At 51.9% G+C, this 18,345-nt stretch overlaps 1 protein-coding gene across 1 annotated transcript; it reads right to left on the reverse strand.

Annotated features, from left to right (window-relative positions):
• Window positions 1–747: 747 nt before the first annotated feature.
• Window positions 748–15,468, reverse strand: LOC119930793 (acidic mammalian chitinase-like). Its single transcript, XM_038749461.1, has 11 exons — window positions 15,453–15,468; window positions 14,603–14,632; window positions 13,918–14,122; window positions 11,786–11,842; window positions 9,574–9,739; window positions 7,145–7,269; window positions 5,599–5,722; window positions 5,318–5,500; window positions 5,098–5,214; window positions 2,191–2,368; window positions 748–1,196 (listed from the first exon to the last, which is right to left on the reverse strand). The coding sequence occupies exons 1-11, from the start codon at window positions 15,466–15,468 to the stop codon at window positions 928–930; spliced, it is 1,470 nt and encodes a 489-aa protein (XP_038605389.1). The 3' UTR covers window positions 748–927.
• Window positions 15,469–18,345: the final 2,877 nt, after the last annotated feature.

Below are 18,345 nucleotides of genomic sequence, written 5' to 3' on the forward strand. Positions count from 1 at the left end.
GGAGGAAATGGGGCTCTTGGGTCTGGCGTGCCCAGCTCCCCCTATTCCTATCACAGAGCAGACTGTTCCTATCCAGACAAGGGAGCCAGGGCAGTCCTAGTCACCACCCCCAGAACTTCTGGTTGTTCAGCAGGCCAGAGGGACCTGCTGGAATGGGGCGCCGGCCCCAAAATCCCCCTGAACCGAGGGTGCCTCTTTGGACGGAACTGCCCTTCGTCCCTGGGGACCTCTCAGTCAGTGATCACAGCGTGGGCTGCACCGTGGGGCTCCGCATGTGACCCCCAGGGTGGTGGGGCCCCCATCTCAGTGATACTCATGGTAGAGTCCTGCACAGGCTGAAATGGGCAGCACAGACTGAGCGGATCCTCAGGTGCCTCAGGTGCCTGCGGCCAATTGGGGTCCAAACCTGCACCGGCTCACGCCATCCCCAGCGTGGCTTGGGAGTCAGAAGGACTTGGGTTCTAAACCCGGCTCTGCCACTTGTCTCCTGTATGACCTTGGCATGTCATTTCACTTCTCTGTGCCTCAGTTACCTCCCCTGTAAAATGGAGATTGAGACTGTGAGCCCCTTTGGGCCAGGGACCGTGTCCAACCCAATTTGCTTGTGTCCACCCCAGTGCTTGGCACATAGTAAGCACTTAACAAATACCACAGCTATTACTATTATTATCATTCTTAACATGGTCCTGGCCATGTTATTCCTTTGTCCTCTGGCCACCCGACAAGGAAGCACATGACTGCAGGCTCTTTTGCTCTGAGTTTATTCAGCAGGAAAGAGGATGTCAGGCAGTGGGGCTGACGGCTCTCTCCTTATCTCTGAGTTCCAGATTCCAGGAAGACGGAGAGACCCAGCCCCCTCGACTCTGAACCGAGGGGAGAACGGGGGTTTCCCCTCTGCCCCTGTTGAGGGGGTTTCCTCTCTAAGGTCTACCCCTGAACTGTCAGGTCTGTGGCTTCGGTGGGCCCTGTGGCAGAGGAGTTGCCCAGGACAGGAGTCGGAGTGCCAGGGGAAGAGGTGGTGTTTCCTTTTGGGGGAGTTGGACCTCCAGGGCGAGGGGTCCCATTGCCACCGCCACCCTGAGTGGTCATCAAGAGGTCCATGGTCTGGATCCGGGTGGTGGGGATGGTTGGAGTGGAGGTTGCCTTGGCTCGCGCCGTAGTGGAAACCGGCGGGGACGTGGACGGCACAAGGGGCTCTAGAGCAAGCAATCAAACAGGTCACTGTGGCAACCTCACGACCCTACCTAATCCCCACCCTCATCCCCCGCCCCCCGACTGGCCTCAGAACCTCTTCCCAACAATCTCAAGCCGAAGCAGTGGGGTCTGGTGGATGGAGCCAGCCCTGGGAGTCAGAAGGACCTGGGTTCCAGTCCTGGCTCTGCCACTTGTCTGCTGTGTGACCTTGGACAAGTCAATTCACTTCTCCGGACCTCAGTTCCTTCATCTGTAAAATGGGGTTTAACTGGGAACCCCATGTGGGGCAGGGACTGGGTCCAACCTGATTAGATTGGACTTTGAATAGCGCTTAGAACAGTGCCTGGCACATAGTAAAGTGCTTAAGAAATACCATTTAAAAAAATCAGAATCATTAAATCTGTCAGCCAGTCAATTGGTCAAGCTGTAGTGACCCCTGGCCCTCCCCAGTCTCCAGGGAAGAAAGTGCTGAGGAAATTTCCAGCCCAAACTACCAAGGCTAGATTATAAGCTCTCTAGACTGAAAGCCTCTTGTGGACAGGGTTGTCTACCACCTCTATTGCATTGGACTCCCCCAATAATAATAATGATGATGATGGTGTTTGTTAAGCACTTACTATGTGCCAAGCACTATTCTTAGCGCTGGGGTAGATACAAGGTTATCAGGTTGTCCCACGTGGGGCTCACAGTCTTTAATTTACCCCATTTTACGGATGAGGTGACTGAGGCACAGAGAAGTGAAGTAATTTGCCTAAAGTCACACAGCTGACAAGTGGTTGGAGCCGGGATTAGAACCCATGACAACTGACTCCCAAGCTCGTGCTCTTTCCTAAGCCACACTGAAGCAATTAGAACAGTGCTGTGCACCCAATAAGTGCTCTGTAAATGCTACTGATTGATTCAAGGAAGGCTCTGCCCATAGGATGGGGAGTTTCCAAGCCAAACGGAGGGCTGGGGGCTGGGGTTGGGGCCAGACACCTCTGAGCCCATGGTCACCTTGGTGGCGATCCTCCAACTCGCCTCCCTGCGTGGAATTACTGCTGCCCCCAAGGAGGTTCTTCAGCTTGTTGACGAGTGGGAAGGGGCCTTCGCCACAGAAGGAGCCATTGAAGTCGTCCATGTCAAGGGTCCACACCATGGCACCCCCAAAGCTGTTCTCCTTCACAAACTGGGCCTAGAACAGTGGCAGAACAGAGGGCTCGGGCCCAGGACCCCAGAGAGCCCAACAAAGAGACATGGTCACTCTGACTACTGCAGGGGAGGAGGGGGGGTCCCCAGCTGAGGAACCAGGGAGAAAGATTTTGTCAAAGAAATGGCTCCTGAGGGCCAGAGCCAAATTCTGATTAACCCAGACCAGGAAACTCAGGGAATCTGCCCTGCCCCTGACTCACCCCCTGACCCGGGGACCAGGTTAGCCTGTGGACTATAAGAGATTCCCCGATCATGCTATCCAGAATGGCCTCAGACTAAATCTGACCCCTAGGCCTACTGAACAGTCGCCCCAATCCCAAGGGATGGGTGTTTTCTCCCTGGCCAGGATCTCCAGGAAACCTGGCTTGACCAGGATTGGGTCAAACTCCAAACCCCTCATCGTCCCAAATGCCTGCCCCAGCCAAGGGACAGGTGTTTTCTCCCTGGCCAGGATCTCCAGGAAACCTGGCTTGACCAGGACTGGGTCAGACTCCAAACCCCTCATCATCCCAGATGCCTGACCCAGACCAGGCCTGTTTGGACTCAGACTTTCTAGATGAGGGAAAACTGTATGATCAGCCTTGAACAGATCAGGAAATCACTGCCACTCACCTCGCTCCCGGCACTCTAATTCTTGGTGGGTGGCAGAATCCAGGGTTCCTTCCACCCAGCCTGATCCAGCAGGGGTCCCAGGCCCACCATCTTCCAGAACCCTCAGGGACCCCCAGAGCCAGGGAGAAATTAGCCACTGATCTCACTGGATTTTTTTTTAATGGTATTTGTTAAGTGTTTACTATGTGTCAAGCACAGGCTAAATACTGGGGTAGCTACAAGTTGATCAGATTGGTCACAATCCCTATTCCACATAGGGCTCACACCCCAAGAAGTCACACCACCTTGCCCCCTCCTACCTCACTTTGCTACTCTCCTTCTACAACCCAGCCTGCACACTTCATTCCTCTAGGGCTAACCTTCTCACTGGGCCTCGCTCTCTCCTGTTTTGCTGCCAACTCAATCAATCAATCAATCAATCGTATTTATTGAGCGCTTACTGTGTGCAGAGCACTGTACTAAGCACTTGGGAAGTACAAGTTGGCAACATATAGAGACAGTCCCTACCCAACAGTGGGCTCACTGTCTGGAAGGGGGAGACAGAGAACAAAATCAAACATATTAACAAAATAAAATAAATAGAATAGATATGTACAAGTAAAATAGAGTAATAAATACGTACAGAGAACAAAACCAAACATACTAACAAAACAAAATAAATAAAATATATTTGTACAAGTAAAACAAACAAACAAATCTGGCCCATGTCCTGCTTCTGACCTGGAAGGCCCTCCCTCCTCCTCAAATAGACAGACCATGACTCTCCCCCTGCCCTCCAAAGCCTTATTGAAGGCCCATCTCCTCCAAGAGGCCTTCTCAGACTAGGCTCCCCCTTTCCTCTTCTCCCACTTTCTTCTGCGTCACCCTGACTTTTTCCCTTTTGGAAATCCCCCAACTCCCAGGCCGACAGCACTTACATACATATCTGTCATTTATATTAATGTCCATCTCCCCCCTCTGAACTGTAAGCTCGCTGTGGGCAGGGAATGTGTCCATTTATTGTTGTACTGTACTCTCTTAAACGCTTAGTATAGTGGTCTGCACACAGTAAGCATTCAACAAATACGAATGAATGAATTAAGCAGAACCCTGATCCTCAAGTTAACTGAGCACTGCATAGTGCTGATACAGTGTGGATGTGCTGTGGATGCAGTGCAGTTGCAGTGCCATGGCATCCTATCCCTTTCTCTAGCTTAGATGCCCTGAGGAGTCGTATTGGTGCCCCAGGACCATGAAGAGAATTAGCAAGAAACAGTTAATAGATGTTAATAGATGTAATAGATGTTACTTAGTGCTCCGCATACACTAAGTGCTCAATCAATCAATCAGTTGTATTTATTGAGCGCTTACTATGTGTAGAGTATTGTACTAAGCGCTTGGGAGAGTGCACCCCCCAACCTCAGACTGTGAACTCCTTGTGAGCAGGGGATGCCAGTGTTTATTGTTGCATTATACTTTCCCAAGTGTTTAGTACAGTACTCTCAGGCAGTAAGTGCTTAATAAATATGATTGATTTGAATGAATGCATCAGAAATAGCAGACACAATCCCTGCCCATAACAAGCTCAATAAATACGACTGCCTCCTTGATTGCTACAGATGCCACTAATGTCAATAATGCTGATTTAAGAGGCCCAGGCTTGCCTAGTTGCTGGGTCAAGAAGAGCCCATCCCTGCCCTTCTCAAGGGATCTATAAATAAATTACTATAAGCTTGTCGTGGGCAGGTAATGTGTCTGTTTAGTGTTGTACTGCACTCTCCCAAGCACTTAGTACAGTGCTCTGCACACAGTAAGCACTCAGTACATCGATTGACTGACTGACTCTGCGGACTCAGCTAGATGTTTTGGAGTGAAGACTCAGATGGAGCCACCCCGCCCCTGGGTGACATCTTGGCACAGAGTGGTACGTTTGTCACCCTGGGCTGACACCTCATCCAAGCCTCTTGGGGACCCAGGAGGCAGGAGCTCGAATCTCCTACCGAAAGAGCAGTGGTCCAGGCTGGAGTCAGATCCCGGCTAGCTGCCGTGTCTGGAGCCCCGGGAGTCCCTGAGGATCTTACTTTTAGGCCTGTCCGCTCCGCGTTGTTGTAGGAATCTTACTTTGTAAGCATAACTGTCTGCGTTGTCGAAGGTGACCCACTGGTTCTGAGTGTAGGCATAGGGGACCTTCTGCTTCTCAGCCCACTGCACTGTCGCATCCTTGATGAAGGTACAGATCTGCCAGGAGAGTGCACCGTGTGGGGGCAGGGGTCAGGGCCCGAAAAGAGGCTGAGGTCCCCTCCCAGCCTGGGGCCTCCAGTCCCCAGGCGAACCCCCTCACCTCGTAGTACGCCCAGACTCCCGACTCCTGGGTGTACTCGCCAGGGTCGGCCGGCCCGAAGGCCGGAGCCCCCACGCCCGGGCCAGAGCCCGCGATGTCGAAAGTGCGTCCGTAAGTGGGAAAGCCCATGACCAGCTTCTCCGCGGGGACCCCGCCATCCCTCCAGAGCTTCATGGCTGACTCCTGTGTAAAGGGGGGATGGGAGGAAACGTCCTGCCAGTGGGGACCCCGAGATCCCCGAGGGGCAGGGGACGAGGGGGGCCCTGGGTCAGGCTTCTTACGCAGTTATAGTCGTTGGACCTGCCCGTGTCCGTGGGCCCCTCGCGCAGAGGGCTGTTGTGTCCGGTGACTGGATTCCAGCTTCCGTGGAAGTCGTAGGTCATGACACTGATGTAGTCCAGGAGTCTGCCCAGAAAGCCAAGGGAGAAAGTGAGGATCTGGTTGCCAATTCTGTTGTCTTGCACTCTCCCAAGTGCTTAGTACAGTGCTCTGCACATAGTAAGCACTCAATAAATACCATTGATTGGCTGATAGCCACCTGGCTCTGGGAAGTGGCCATCTAACCTAGAGAGGTGTTCCCCTCAACCCTTGGAACTAGTCACTCCCCACCCCAAGCCCAGGACCTTAGCTAGCAACTTCCTGATCCTTGGACGTGCCCCCATCCCCAGCCCACTGCCGTGGCCCTGGGAGATAATAATAATAATAATAATGGTATTTGTTAAGCCCTTACTATGTGCCAATCACTGTTCTAAGCACGGGGATAGATACAAGGTAATCGGGTTGTCCCATGTGGGGCTCACAGTCTTAATCCCCATTTTACAGATGAGGTAACTGAGGCACAGAGAAGTAAAGTGACTAGCCCAAGGTCACACAGCAGACAAGTGGCGGAGCTGGGATAGGAACCCACGTTCTCTGACTCCCAAGCCCGCACTCATGCCATTAGGCCATGCTGCTTCTCTTTGCCCCCAGGTAGATGCCCCTGGGGGAGGTTCTACCTAAGCCTCTTGGTTTTGTGGGGCTGGGGGTGGCTCAGCAGGGGAACTCAAGCCTCAGACCAGCCTCCTGCAGAGTCCTGGGAGAGACCGCAGGGAGATTGGTCCCCCTGGGAGGTGGCCACTTGACCCTGGCCAGAAACCTTCTGGCCCTGGGAGGTGCCCTTGCCCCCCACCAGGCCTGGGAGGTGGCCCCCTGACTGGCAACCTCCTGTCCGTGGGAGTGGTCCCCTGGCCCTGGGGAGGTCAACCCCAAATTCTGCACACACTGAAGCAATTCACACGGGCCCAGGAAGGCGGGGTTTGGTCTGGGGACTTTCAGAATCCAGGAAATAGCAACCCAAACTCAAGCACCAGGGGAGAGTGGACTCGTCATTATGGTTTGAGATTTCCCTGACGTCCAGAACCCCAGGACCCTCGGGGACCCAGGACAGGCAAATCAGAGGCAAATAGATACTCTCAACAAATGCTATTCACCTGGAAGTTTCCAATGTTGATTGATCAAGAGAACAATTGTGTGTGCTCTGTGTCTGTGGGCAGTGCACCAGTCCGAACTGCATCTGTGTGTGCAGAATTTAGGGGTGACCTCACCAGGGAAATGAGTGCCAAGGGAAGCCAACATCTACATTGGAAATTCCTCAAGGGTAAGAACCTTGTCCCTACTATCCCAATCACTTGGTACAGTGTTCCACACTCAGTAGGAACTCAATAAAATGCTACTGACTTTTTGAAAAAGGAAAATACCTTCTAAGCCTCCTCCTCTCTCCCTGTCACCCCACCCACTGTCCCTGATCCCCAGGTCTTCCTGCCTCGGGGTGGGATCTTGGTCACTCACGCCCCAATTCTGGCTACTTCGTAGGCGAGCTGGATAGTCTTTCGGAAGGCAGACACGGCCGCTGTGACCAGGAGCCGAGGGCGACCCGTGGCCCGGGCCTCTGCTTCAAAAGCTGCCAGCAATTCCTACAGAGAGAATAAGGGAAGAACATAGAGGCAGAATGAGGGAGAAGCATAAAGAGGAAGGGACAAGGGGAGAGAGAGAGAGAAAGAGAGAGAGGGGTAGCCAAGATGACGGAGAGTCAGAGAGATGGGTGGTGGAAAGAAAATTGCAGCAGCGGGAACACCAGAAATACCCTCCCTCCCAACCATGGCCAGACTCTTCTGCGTCGCGTCACGTCCTCTCCTTTCCTCATTATTGTCAGAGGTCGTGAAGGGACAGTTTATAATTACCCTTGCCCTTGTTTCTTTACTGTTTCATCCTTCCTTTTTCCCACCCAGTCTCTTGTTCCTTATCCTTCCGCTGTGAGCCACTGGGGAACCTGTCTAATTCTCATCCACATGCTTTGTCCTCGTGTTTAGGACGATGCTTTGCACAAAATAGGTGCTTAATAAATACTTTGACCCTCCTGGCCCGGGTGAATGTGTGCCCTCCATCCCCCACCTGTCTATCTCCAAGCCCCTGGACACACCCCCTCCTGAAAATCCCCAACAACACTGAGCTGGCATCGAATCACACCCGCGCTCCAGCCAACGTTTTGGGGAAGGCAGGGGGCTTTCAGGGTGAGGAGTGAGAGGAAGGAATGAGGAGGGGAGGAGAAGCCAGGGTTACTCTGTCCAAAAAAGGGTTGTGTCACTGCTCTTCTCTCTTTGTATCTGTCTCGCTCCCTCTCTTCCATAAACCGAGACCTCCTGCCTAAGCTCTCATCAGCCCATCCCAATTTTGCCTCCTTACTGCACCACCACTTTCGTACTCCCCCCACTTCTCCAGCCCCAGCATTACTGTCCATCTCCTTATTCATGGTTGCTTCCCCTAACTGTAATGTATATATTATTATATATAATGTTAATATTATTATATATTATATACATTATAATTATAATATTGCTATTTTACATGATATATTATTATTATTGTTATTACATATATGTACATCAGCATGCCTCAGTGGAAAAGAGCACGGGCTTTGGAGTCAGAGGTCATGGGTTCAAATCCCCACTTCGCCAATTGCTGGCTGTGTGATTTTGGGCAAGTCACTTAACTTCTCTGTGCCTCAGTTACCTCATCTGTAAAATGAGGATTAAGACTGTGAGCCCCACGTGGGACAACCTTATCACCTTGTAACCTCCCCAGCGCTTAGAACAGTGCTTTGCACATAGTAAGCGCTTAATAAATGTCATCATTATTATTATATACCTGCGATATATTGTTACACCTGTAATAAGTATATACCATATATATATGGTATTTTTTAAGAATTTACCATATGCCAAGCACTACTAAATGCTGAGGTAGTCCCAAGCTAATCGGGTTGAACACAGTCCCTGTCCCACATGGAGTTCACAGTCTAAATCCCCATTTTGCAGATGGGGTAACTGAGGCACCGAGAAACGAAGTGACTTGCCCAAGGTCACCTAGAAGACAAGTGACGGAGTCAGGATTAGAACCCAGTCCTCCTGCCTGCCGAGCCTGTGCTCTAGCCACTAGACCACGCTGCTTCTCTAAGTATCTGCCTCCTCCACTAGATTGCTAACTCCTCAAGAGCAAGGATTGTTTCTGATTAATTTATTGTGCTCTCCCCAGTGCTTTATATATACATGGAGTAAACACTCAATAGATATCATTGATTGATTGGTCAGGGCATTGATCTTGAGAAGCAGCATGAGAAGCATGCATGAGAAGCATACATGAGAAGCAGCATGGCTCAGTGGAAAGAGCATGGGCTTTGGAGTCAGAGGTCATGGGCTCAAATTCCGACTCCACCAACTGTCAGCTGTGTGACTTTGGGCAAGTCACTTAACTTCTCTGTGCCTCAGTTCCCTCATCTGTAAAATGGGGATTAAGACTGTGAGCCCCCTGTGGGACAACCTGATCACCTTGTAACCTCCCCAACGTTTAGAACAGTGCTTTGCACATAGTAAGCACTTAATAAATGCCATCATCATTATTATTATTATTATCTGGAACCCACTGACCAGAGATGCCCCTCAGGGGAATGGGGTGGTGGGATCATGCCTTCATTCTTTCCCCTTAGGTGGGTCTGGGAGCTTGTTGTGGGCAGGGAATGTATCTGTTTATTGTTACACTGCACTCTCCCAAGTGCTTAGTAGAGTGTTCAATAAACATGATTTATTGAATGAATTAATGAACGAATGAATGACTTCCCCCAGGCTACCCCTGACCCCATATCTGGTTCTGCCTTTCCATCTTAAATGCCCTCCGTGCCCACCACCGGCTCCTCCTGCCCACGAGGCCCACCAGGCCCTTACCTGGATTAAGACGGTGAAGAGTCCCTTGTCTCTTGGGGGGCTCCCCCTCATTCCGGGGTACTCAAAGACGAGGTCCAGGCCATCAAAGCCATGCTGTCGCAGGAAGGCACTGGCTGAGTCGATGAAGGTTTTGCGGTTTTTAGGCGTGGCGACCATGGTAGAAAACCTGGGGTGAATTCAGTCTTGGGATGGGGTAGGGTGTGCGGGCAGGACCCTAGCTTCTCCCAGGCCCCCCACAGTTGAGATACTAGAGCCAGTGACGCCCCCCGCTCCGGGGATTCGGGGCTCCTTCCACCGCCCCACCCACTCTGACCCACACTGGTCCCCTGTCCTTCTACCACCTGCCCCAGGATTTGTAATAAGGCCTGCCTAGCCCACATTGCACCTGCCCATGAACGCTGCGAGGGCTTTGGACCCACTCTGGGATGATTTACCCAGCTGATCTCAGCCCTGCAGGGGAGGCAGATGCCCAAGGAGGGACGTGCCAAGCCCGGAGAACCCCATTAGAAAGCTTCCTGGAACTTTCAGGGGGCTCTGGGAGAAGTGGATGAGACATCTTCCTCACTCTCGGCTTCAAGGCTGTCCATCACCTCGCCCCCTCCTACCTCACCTCCCTTCTCTCCTTCTCCAGCCCAGCCCGCACCCTCCGCTCCTCTGCTGCTCACCTCCTCACTGGACCTCGTTCTTACCTGTCCCACTGTCGACCCCCGGCCCACGTCCTTCCCCCGACCTGGAATGCCCTCCCTCCACACAACTGCCAAGCTAGCTCTCTTCCTCCCTTCAAAGCCCTACTGAGAACTCACCTCCTCCAGGAGGCCTTCCCAGACTGAGCCCCCTTTTTCCTCTCCTCCTCCCCACCCCCCCACCCTACCTCCTTCCCTTCCCCACAGCAGATTTATTACTCTATTTATTTTACTTGTACATATTTACTATTCTGTTTACTTCGTTAATGATGTGCATATAGCTATAATTCTATTTGTTCTGACAGTTTTGACACCTGTCTACATGTTTTGTTTTGTTGTCTGTCTCCCCCTTCTAGACTGTGAGCCCGTTGTTGGGTAGGAACCGTCTCTATATGTTGCTGACTTGTACTTCCCAAGCACTTAGTACAGTGCTCTGCACACAGTAAGCGCTCAATAAATACGATTGAATGAATGAATGAATCTTGCTTTGTGGTCCTGGCCTACCACCCAAGAAGCAGGTCAAGCCCTCCCGAGGCCCACAGGACAATCTGAGCCTGACTGATCCTTCCAGAGGCCTGGAGGACTGCACACACCTGGAAGCCAAGAGACCTGGGTTCCAATTTGGGCTCCTTCACCTGTTCGCTGGGTGAACTTAAGCAAGTCACCAAACTCATTTGTGTCTCAATCTATAAAATGGGAATTCAATGCCTTGTCTCCCTCCTACTTAGGAGAAGCAGCGTGGCTCAGTGGAAAGAGCACGGGCTTGGGAGTCAGAGGCCATGGGTTCGAATCCTGCCTCCGCCACTTATCGGCTGTGTGACTTTGGGCAAGCCACTTAACTTCTCTGTGCCTCAGTTACCTCATCTGTAAAATGGGGATTAAGATTGTGAGCCCCCTGTGAGACAACCTGATCACCTTGTATCCCCCCCCCAGCGCTTAGAACAGTGCTTTGCACATAGTAAGCGCTTAATAAATGCCATCATTATTATTATTAGATCAGGTGCCCCATATGAGACAGGAACCGTGTCCGATCTGCATATATTGTACCTATCCCATTGCTTGATACACTGCTTGATATATAGTAAGCACTTAACAAATGCCACAGTTGTTATTATTGCTATTTTTATTAAATCCCACTGCCCCCGGCTGCCACTGTACCAACAGGCAAGGATTCACAGGCCAACTGCCTGAAAGAAATCAGGCTAAGCCTAAAAGAAAACAGGCTGGGGACTAATAAGGATTTTAATACCAATGGCAAAACAGAAACTCGAAGCAGCCCTGATTGTCACCTAAAATGATGCCTTCTGGAAACCAGTGCCCTCTCATCCTCCTCCCTCCCTCCAGAGGGGCACCCCAGTGACATCCTGCAGCTTTCCCGCCTCTCTCCCTCCAGCTGACAGGGAGCCCAGGCTGGGTGGTTCCCCTCATCCGGCCCCCAGCCCCTTTCTAGGACCCCCGCCGCTGCCACCCCAATGGGGCTTGGACCCAGGGGCCTGTGTCCAAGACCCCATAAGGGGCCGCATTCCTACCTGCTCATGCCAAAGTTCCAGCCGCCGATGGCCAAGAGCGTGCGCAGGTCCTTGTTGCTGGGACAAGGGAGAGGGGGAATGACTTTGGAAAGCTCCCCTGGAACAGAGGAGCAGCATGGCCTAGTGGCAAGAGCCCGGGCTTGGGAGTCAGAGGTCATGGGTTCTAATCCCGGCTCCACCACTTGTCTGCTGTGTGACCTTGGGCAAGTCACTTCACTTCTCTGGGCCTCAGTGACCTCATCTGTAACATGGGGATGGAGACTGTGAGCCCCATGTGGGACAACCTGATTACCTTGTATTTACCCCAGCGCTTAGAACAGCGCTTGGCACACAGTAAGCACTTAACAAATACCATCATTATTATTATTATTATTATTAACAGGGCAGAGGGCAGCCAAGGGGCAGCATTGGTGCTCTGCTGATGGAGAGGTAGTTGAGCCTGTGGAGGAGCTTCGTGGGGGGCAGGGCATTGAGCACTGCCCAAGGGAGTGGAGAGGGGAAGCCATCACTCAAACACATAATACTCACGACCACCTACCTGAGATGGGGTAGGGGTCACTTGCCTGAAGGCAGGTGGCTGGGCCAGATGACCCATCCAGATCCTTCCCAGCTCTCAGATTCTAAGTTTCAACAAAAGCCACTTGGCCATTTAGGGAAGAGGTTTCCTCCACCCACCCCAGGAAGCCCAGGGATGGGGTAGCGGGGGGGGAGTGGGGGTCCAGCAGGAGAAACCCCTCATGCTGAGGCAATATGATTATTTTCAAATACTCCTGCCACCCTCTGAGAATGAGCAGGGAAACCCTCGTCAAGTCCGGAGAACCCCTGGATGGGGGACCCAGGGACTCTTAACGATTGAGCAGCAGCGTGGCTCAGTGGAAAGAGCATAGGCTTTGGCGTCAGAGGTCATGGGTTCAAATCCCAGCTCCGCCAATTGTCAGCAGTGTGACTTTGGGCAAGTCACTTCACTTCCCTGGGCCCCAGTTACCCCATCTGTAAAATGGGGATGAAGACTGTGAGCCCCCCGTGCGACAACCTGATCACCTTGTAACCTCCCCAGCGCTTAGAACAGTGCTTTGCACATAGTAAGTGCTTAATAAATGTTATTATTATTATTATTAATGCCCAATGCTGTCAGAACCAGCAGGAACCATCTAGTCTTGAGGACCCTCTAGACTGTGGGCAGGGAACGTGTCTACCAACTCTGTTATATTGTACTCTCCCAGGAGCTTAGCATTGTGCTTTGCATACCCTATCTCAGGAGGATAAGGATTCAGAGACCTCAGCTCTTGGAATAAACTTTTTCCTCCCAGGGGGGATTGAATAAAACCAGAAAACTAAGAGAAGCAACGTAGCATAGTGGATACAGCATAAGCCTGGAAGTCGGAAGGACCCGGGTTCTAATTCCCACTCCGCCACTTGTCTGCCTTGTGACCTTGAGCAAGTCGCTTCACTTCTCTGTGACTCAGTTACTTCATCTGGAAAACGAGGAGTGAGGTTGTGAGCCCCATGTGGGACAGGGACTGTGTCCAACCTGATTAGCTTGTACGTGCCCCAGAGCTTAGTACAGTTCCTAGTCCGTAGTAAGGATTTAGCAAATTCCGTTAAAAAATAATAAGCTGAGACCCGAATTGGGTCGCCTCTGCTGTCTCTGCCTCCTGGACTGGTGGGACACTTGGGAAGGGGCAGCTATCTGCTCAAAGTCTTCAAAAATCAGAGGGGAAGCAGCATGGCCCAGAGGAAAGACTACAGTCCTGGAAGTCAGAGGACCTGGATTCTAAACCTGGCTCTGCCACGTACCTGCTGTGTGACCTTGGGCAAGTCACTTAACTGCTCTATGCTTTAGTTTCCTCATCTGTAAAATGGGGATCAAAAATCTGTTCGTCTTCCCTCTCAGAAGGTGAACCCCCTGTGGGTCAGGGACTGCATCTGATCAGATTATCTCATTTCTACCCCAGTGCTTGGCACAGGGTAAGGGCTTAACAAATACCACAATCATTATTATTAATTTTTCTCTTCCTCCCTAAGAACCTCCCTGACTTCTGGCCCAGCTCCCTCCAGCTAAGGGGGGATCGGCCGAAAGGTGCTTTCTGGTTTGGGGAAGAGGGGCAGGACCTCCCTCCCTCCCGGCTGACCTCTTCTTGAGGGAGTTGAGCTGGGGGTAGAGGACGGCCTCGTCGTTCCACTCCCGGGCGGTGATCCGATTGTGGTGCATAGAGGCGAAGGCGTACACCAGATGCGTACACAGCGTGGGGTCCAAGTTCTTGGGCAGCAGCCAGGCTGGGGTCGGCCTGAACTGGGCCCAGCTTGTGAAATAGCACACCAGTTTGTAGGCACTTCCTGATGGGAGAGAGCAGGCATCAGGGCTCCTGGGGTGAGGGCAGTCCCGTGGGGTGGGGAGCTGCCCCTCTGGGTCACTGTCCACTCCCTCCTGGCCTCCCTTGGGGACCAGAACGCCAAGACCCCAGGGACTCAGATGGGGGTAGACAGGTGCCCGAGATGGACGGTGTCCTTCTCCAGAGAAGCAGCGTGGCTCAGTGGAAAGAGCCCGGGCTTTGGAGTCAGAGGTCATGGTTTCGAATCCCGGCTCCCCCACATGTCTGCTGTGTGACCTTGGGCAAGTCACTTCTCGGAGCCTCAGTTCCCTCATCTGTAAAATGGGGATTAAGACTGTGAGCCCCATGCGGGACAACCTGATCACCTTGCATCCCCCCTCCCAGCGCTTAGAATAGTGCTTTGCACATAGTAAGCGCTTAACAAATGCCATCATTATTTTTTATTTTTTTTTTATTCTCCAGGGCCCGACGCGCAAATCCTTACCCAGCTGGAGCTGCAGCCCAATGACCACACCTGTAGAAATGGGGCCGGGTTATTGGTGATCCAGAGGTTCACGGGCCCAGCCTGGGATCAGCCCCAGGGACCCGGGGCACTCTGGGAAGGACCCACACCCCTATATGTGTGCACATATGCACACACGCACAATCACTTTAAGCCTCTCAGCAGTTCAGCAGTCACATTTATACACAATGAAGAAGCAGCGTGGCCCAGGGGAAAGAACACAGGCCTGAGGATCAGAAGACCTGGTTTCGAATCCCTCAGAGCACGGGCTTGGGAGTCAGAGGTTGTGGGTTCTAATCCCGGCTCTGCCACTTGTCAGCTGTGTGACTTTGGGCAAGTCACTTCACTTCTCTGGGCCTCGGTTACCTCATCTATTAAATGGGGATTACAACTGAGCCCCACGTGGGACAACCTGATTACCTTATATCCCCCCCCCAGCGCTTAGAACAGTGTGTGGCACATAGTAAGAGCTTAACAAATACCATCATTAGTATTACTATTATTATGAATCCCAGCTCTGCCACTTGTCTGCTGTGTCATTGGGCGAATAATGTAACTTCTCTGTGCCTCAGTTTCCTCATCTGTAAAGTGGGGATTAAATCCAACTCCCTCCGACTTAGACTGTGAACCCCATATGGGACAGAAATAGTGTATTTTGCATCTACCCCAGGACTTAGTACGGTGCTCGGCACTTAGTAAGCACTTAACAAATGCCAACAAAAAAGTTCCCTGCTCCTCCCCATCCCCCTCCACACACTGCCAGGGTGCTGCTAGCCCCCATCTGTCCCTCTTCCTCTGTGGGGGCAGCCACCGGGGGGTTAGGGGCACTCACCAGCCCAGAGAAGCATCCTCCTCATTGCACAACGCGGGAAGCTGGGACTGGAGCCCAGAGCCTAGGACCCAGCCCTGGCTTATATGAGAGAGAATCTGGGCTCACCTGCAGGCAGGTGGGAAGGCAGGGGGGAGAGAGGTGGAGGGGGAGGAGGGGGGTAGTTCTCCACCCCAGCAAGGCTCAATGCACAATCACAAATCACTCATGCACCCTTGCTCCCTCCATGAGGAACAGACTGACCTAGAGGCAAAGCGACCTAAGGAGTTACTCCCCCAGCTGACTCCCTCCTCACTCCCCTCACCCTGCCACTCCAAGCCCTGTAATTTCATTCATTGAATTGTATTTATTGAGCTCTTACTGTGTGCAGAGCACTGTACTGAGTGCTTGGGAGAGTACAACGTAACAAAAAACAGACACATTCCCTGCCCACAAAGAGATTACAGTCTAGAGGGGGAGACAGGTATTAATATACATAAATCAATTACATACGTGCACATAATTGTCTTGGGGCTGGGAGGGAGGATGAACAAAGGGAGCAAGTCAGGGTGAGCAGCAGGGAAAGGGAGAAGAGGAAAGGGGGGCTTAGTCAGGGAAGACCTCTTGGAAGGGATTTGCCATCAATAAAGCTTTGAAGAAGGGAAGAGTAATTGTCTGTAGGATTTGAGGAGAGAAGGTTTTCCAGGACAGAGGGAGGATGTGGGCGAGGGGTTGGTGGCAAGATTGATGGTACAGTGAGAAGGTAAGCATTAGAGGAGCCAAGTGTGTGGGCTGGGTTGTAGTAATAATAATAATAATGATGATGGCATTTATTAAGCGCTTACTATGTGCAAAGCACTGTTCTACACAGCCCACAGGCGGCTCACAGTCTTAATCCCTATTTTACAGATGAGGTAACTGAGGCACAGAGAAGTTAAGTGACTTGCCCAAAGTCACAAAGCTGACAATTGGCGGAGCCAGGATTTGAACCCATGACCACTGACTCCAAAGCCCGTGCTCTTTTCACTGAGCCACACTGCTTCTCTAGCTTCTTCTCTCTTCTCTTCTCTCTCTTCTCTCTTCTTCTTCTTCTTCTTCTTCTTCTTCTTCTTCTTCTTCTTCTTCTTCTTCTTCTTCTTCTTCTCGCTTCTTCTCTCTTCTGTAGTAGGAGAGTAGCGAAGTGAGGTAGAAGGGGTGAGGTCCCAGGAGGAAGGGCTTGCAGCAGCCGACAGGACTCTGAAAGGGTGAATCCTGACTGGGCCTTGGAGACAGCGGTTGAAGGGGAGGGAGGGCCAGCCTGGAGCCGGCTAGAAGGAGGCCGGGAGGAGGGATGCAGAGCTGGGAAATGGAGGCTGAGGGCAACCCAGGAGGTGGGGGCGTTGGGGGAATGGGATGGAGCTCAAGGGATGGCACCCAGGACACGGGGGACGGAGAAAAGTGGCCAAATAATAAGTAAGCTCATTTGGGCAGGGAATGTGTCTACCAACTCCGTTGTAGTGTACTCTCCCCAGGGCTTTGTACATAGTGAGTGCCAAGAAATACCTTTGATTGATTGACAGTCAGTCAGTGATGTGTCAAACCCAAAACCTCAGAGGGGAAGATGAGAGGAAGCGGGCAGGACAGAGAGGAGAAAGGAGTCTCCTGTTCACTCTGAGAGGAAAACGAAAGGAAGAGGGCAGAGCAGAGGAGAGGAAGGGGTCTGCAGTTGACTTTGAGCGGAATACAAGTGGAAACAGGCAAGGCAGAAGGGAGGAAGAGGTCTCCCATTGACTCTGACTCCCAGGCACAGAGTATTTGAGCCCAGAGTGGTCACCTGGGAACAACTGCCCTGTGGTGGAAGAGCCTTGGGTGGAGGGAAGAGGGGCTTTTTTGTTGGGGCAGGAGGTTCACCTTACCAATGGTCTCTACTCCATTTTAATCCTCCTTGACCTCTCGACATTGTCGACCACCCCCTTCTCCTGGAAACCTTATCCAACCTTGGCTTCACTGACACTGTCAACTTCGGGTTCTCCTCCTTTCTCCCTGGCCGCTCATTCTCAGCCTCCTTTGCGAGCTCCTCCTCTGCCTCCCACCCCCTAACTGTGGGGGTCCCTCAAGGTGTAGTTTTGGGTCCCCTTCTTTTCTCCATCTACAGCCACTCCCTTGGAGAACTCAATCACTCCCATGGCTTCAACTACCACCTCTATGATGATGATACTCAAATCTACCTCTCCAGCCCTGATCTCTCTCCCTCTCTGCTGGCTCGCATTTCCTCCTGCCTTCAAGTCATCTCTACTTGAATGTCCTCCCGTCACCTCAAGCTTAACATGTTCAAAACAGAACTCCTTATCTTCCCACCCAAACCCTGTCCTCCCCAACTTTCCCATCACTGTAGACAGCACCACTATACCTCCTGTCTCACAAGCCCATAATTGTGATGTTATCCTTGATTTCCTCTCTCTCAGTCAACCCACATATTCAGTTCACCTCCAAATCCTTTCTGTGTCACCTTGGCAATGTCACTAAACTCTACTCTTTCCTCTGCATCCAAACTGCTACTATGTTAATACAATCACTCATCCCCTGCCGCCCGGATTACTGCATCAGCCTCCTTGCTGACCTCCCAGCCTCCTGTCTCTCCCCACTCCTGTTCATACTTTACTCCGCTGCCCAGATTATTTTTCCACAAAAACACTCAGGACATGTTTCCCCACTCCTCAGGAAACTCGAGTGATTTCCCATCCAACTCTGCATCAAACAAAAACTCTTCACCATTGGCTTTAAAGCACTCAATCACCATAGCCCCGCCTACCTCCCCTCACTATTCTTCTACTACAACCCAGCCCAAACACTTTGCCCCTCTAATGATGACCTTCTCAATGTACTTTGATCTCACCTATCTCGCTGCCAACCCCTCGCCCACATCTCGCCTCTATCC

This window comes from Tachyglossus aculeatus, chromosome 7, assembly GCF_015852505.1.
Source record: "Tachyglossus aculeatus isolate mTacAcu1 chromosome 7, mTacAcu1.pri, whole genome shotgun sequence".
Classification (NCBI taxonomy): Eukaryota; Metazoa; Chordata; class Mammalia; order Monotremata; family Tachyglossidae; genus Tachyglossus; species Tachyglossus aculeatus.

Coding starts and splice junctions, on each gene's coding strand:
- LOC119930793 (XM_038749461.1), bottom strand. Junction 5,723..7,144: donor GAAGTAGCCAGAATTGGGGC/GTGAGTGACCAA, acceptor CTTTCTGGGCAG/ACTCCTGGACTACATCAGTG. Junction 5,215..5,317: donor GAGTCTGGGCGTACTACGAG/GTGAGGGGGTTC, acceptor CTCTCCTGGCAG/ATCTGTACCTTCATCAAGGA.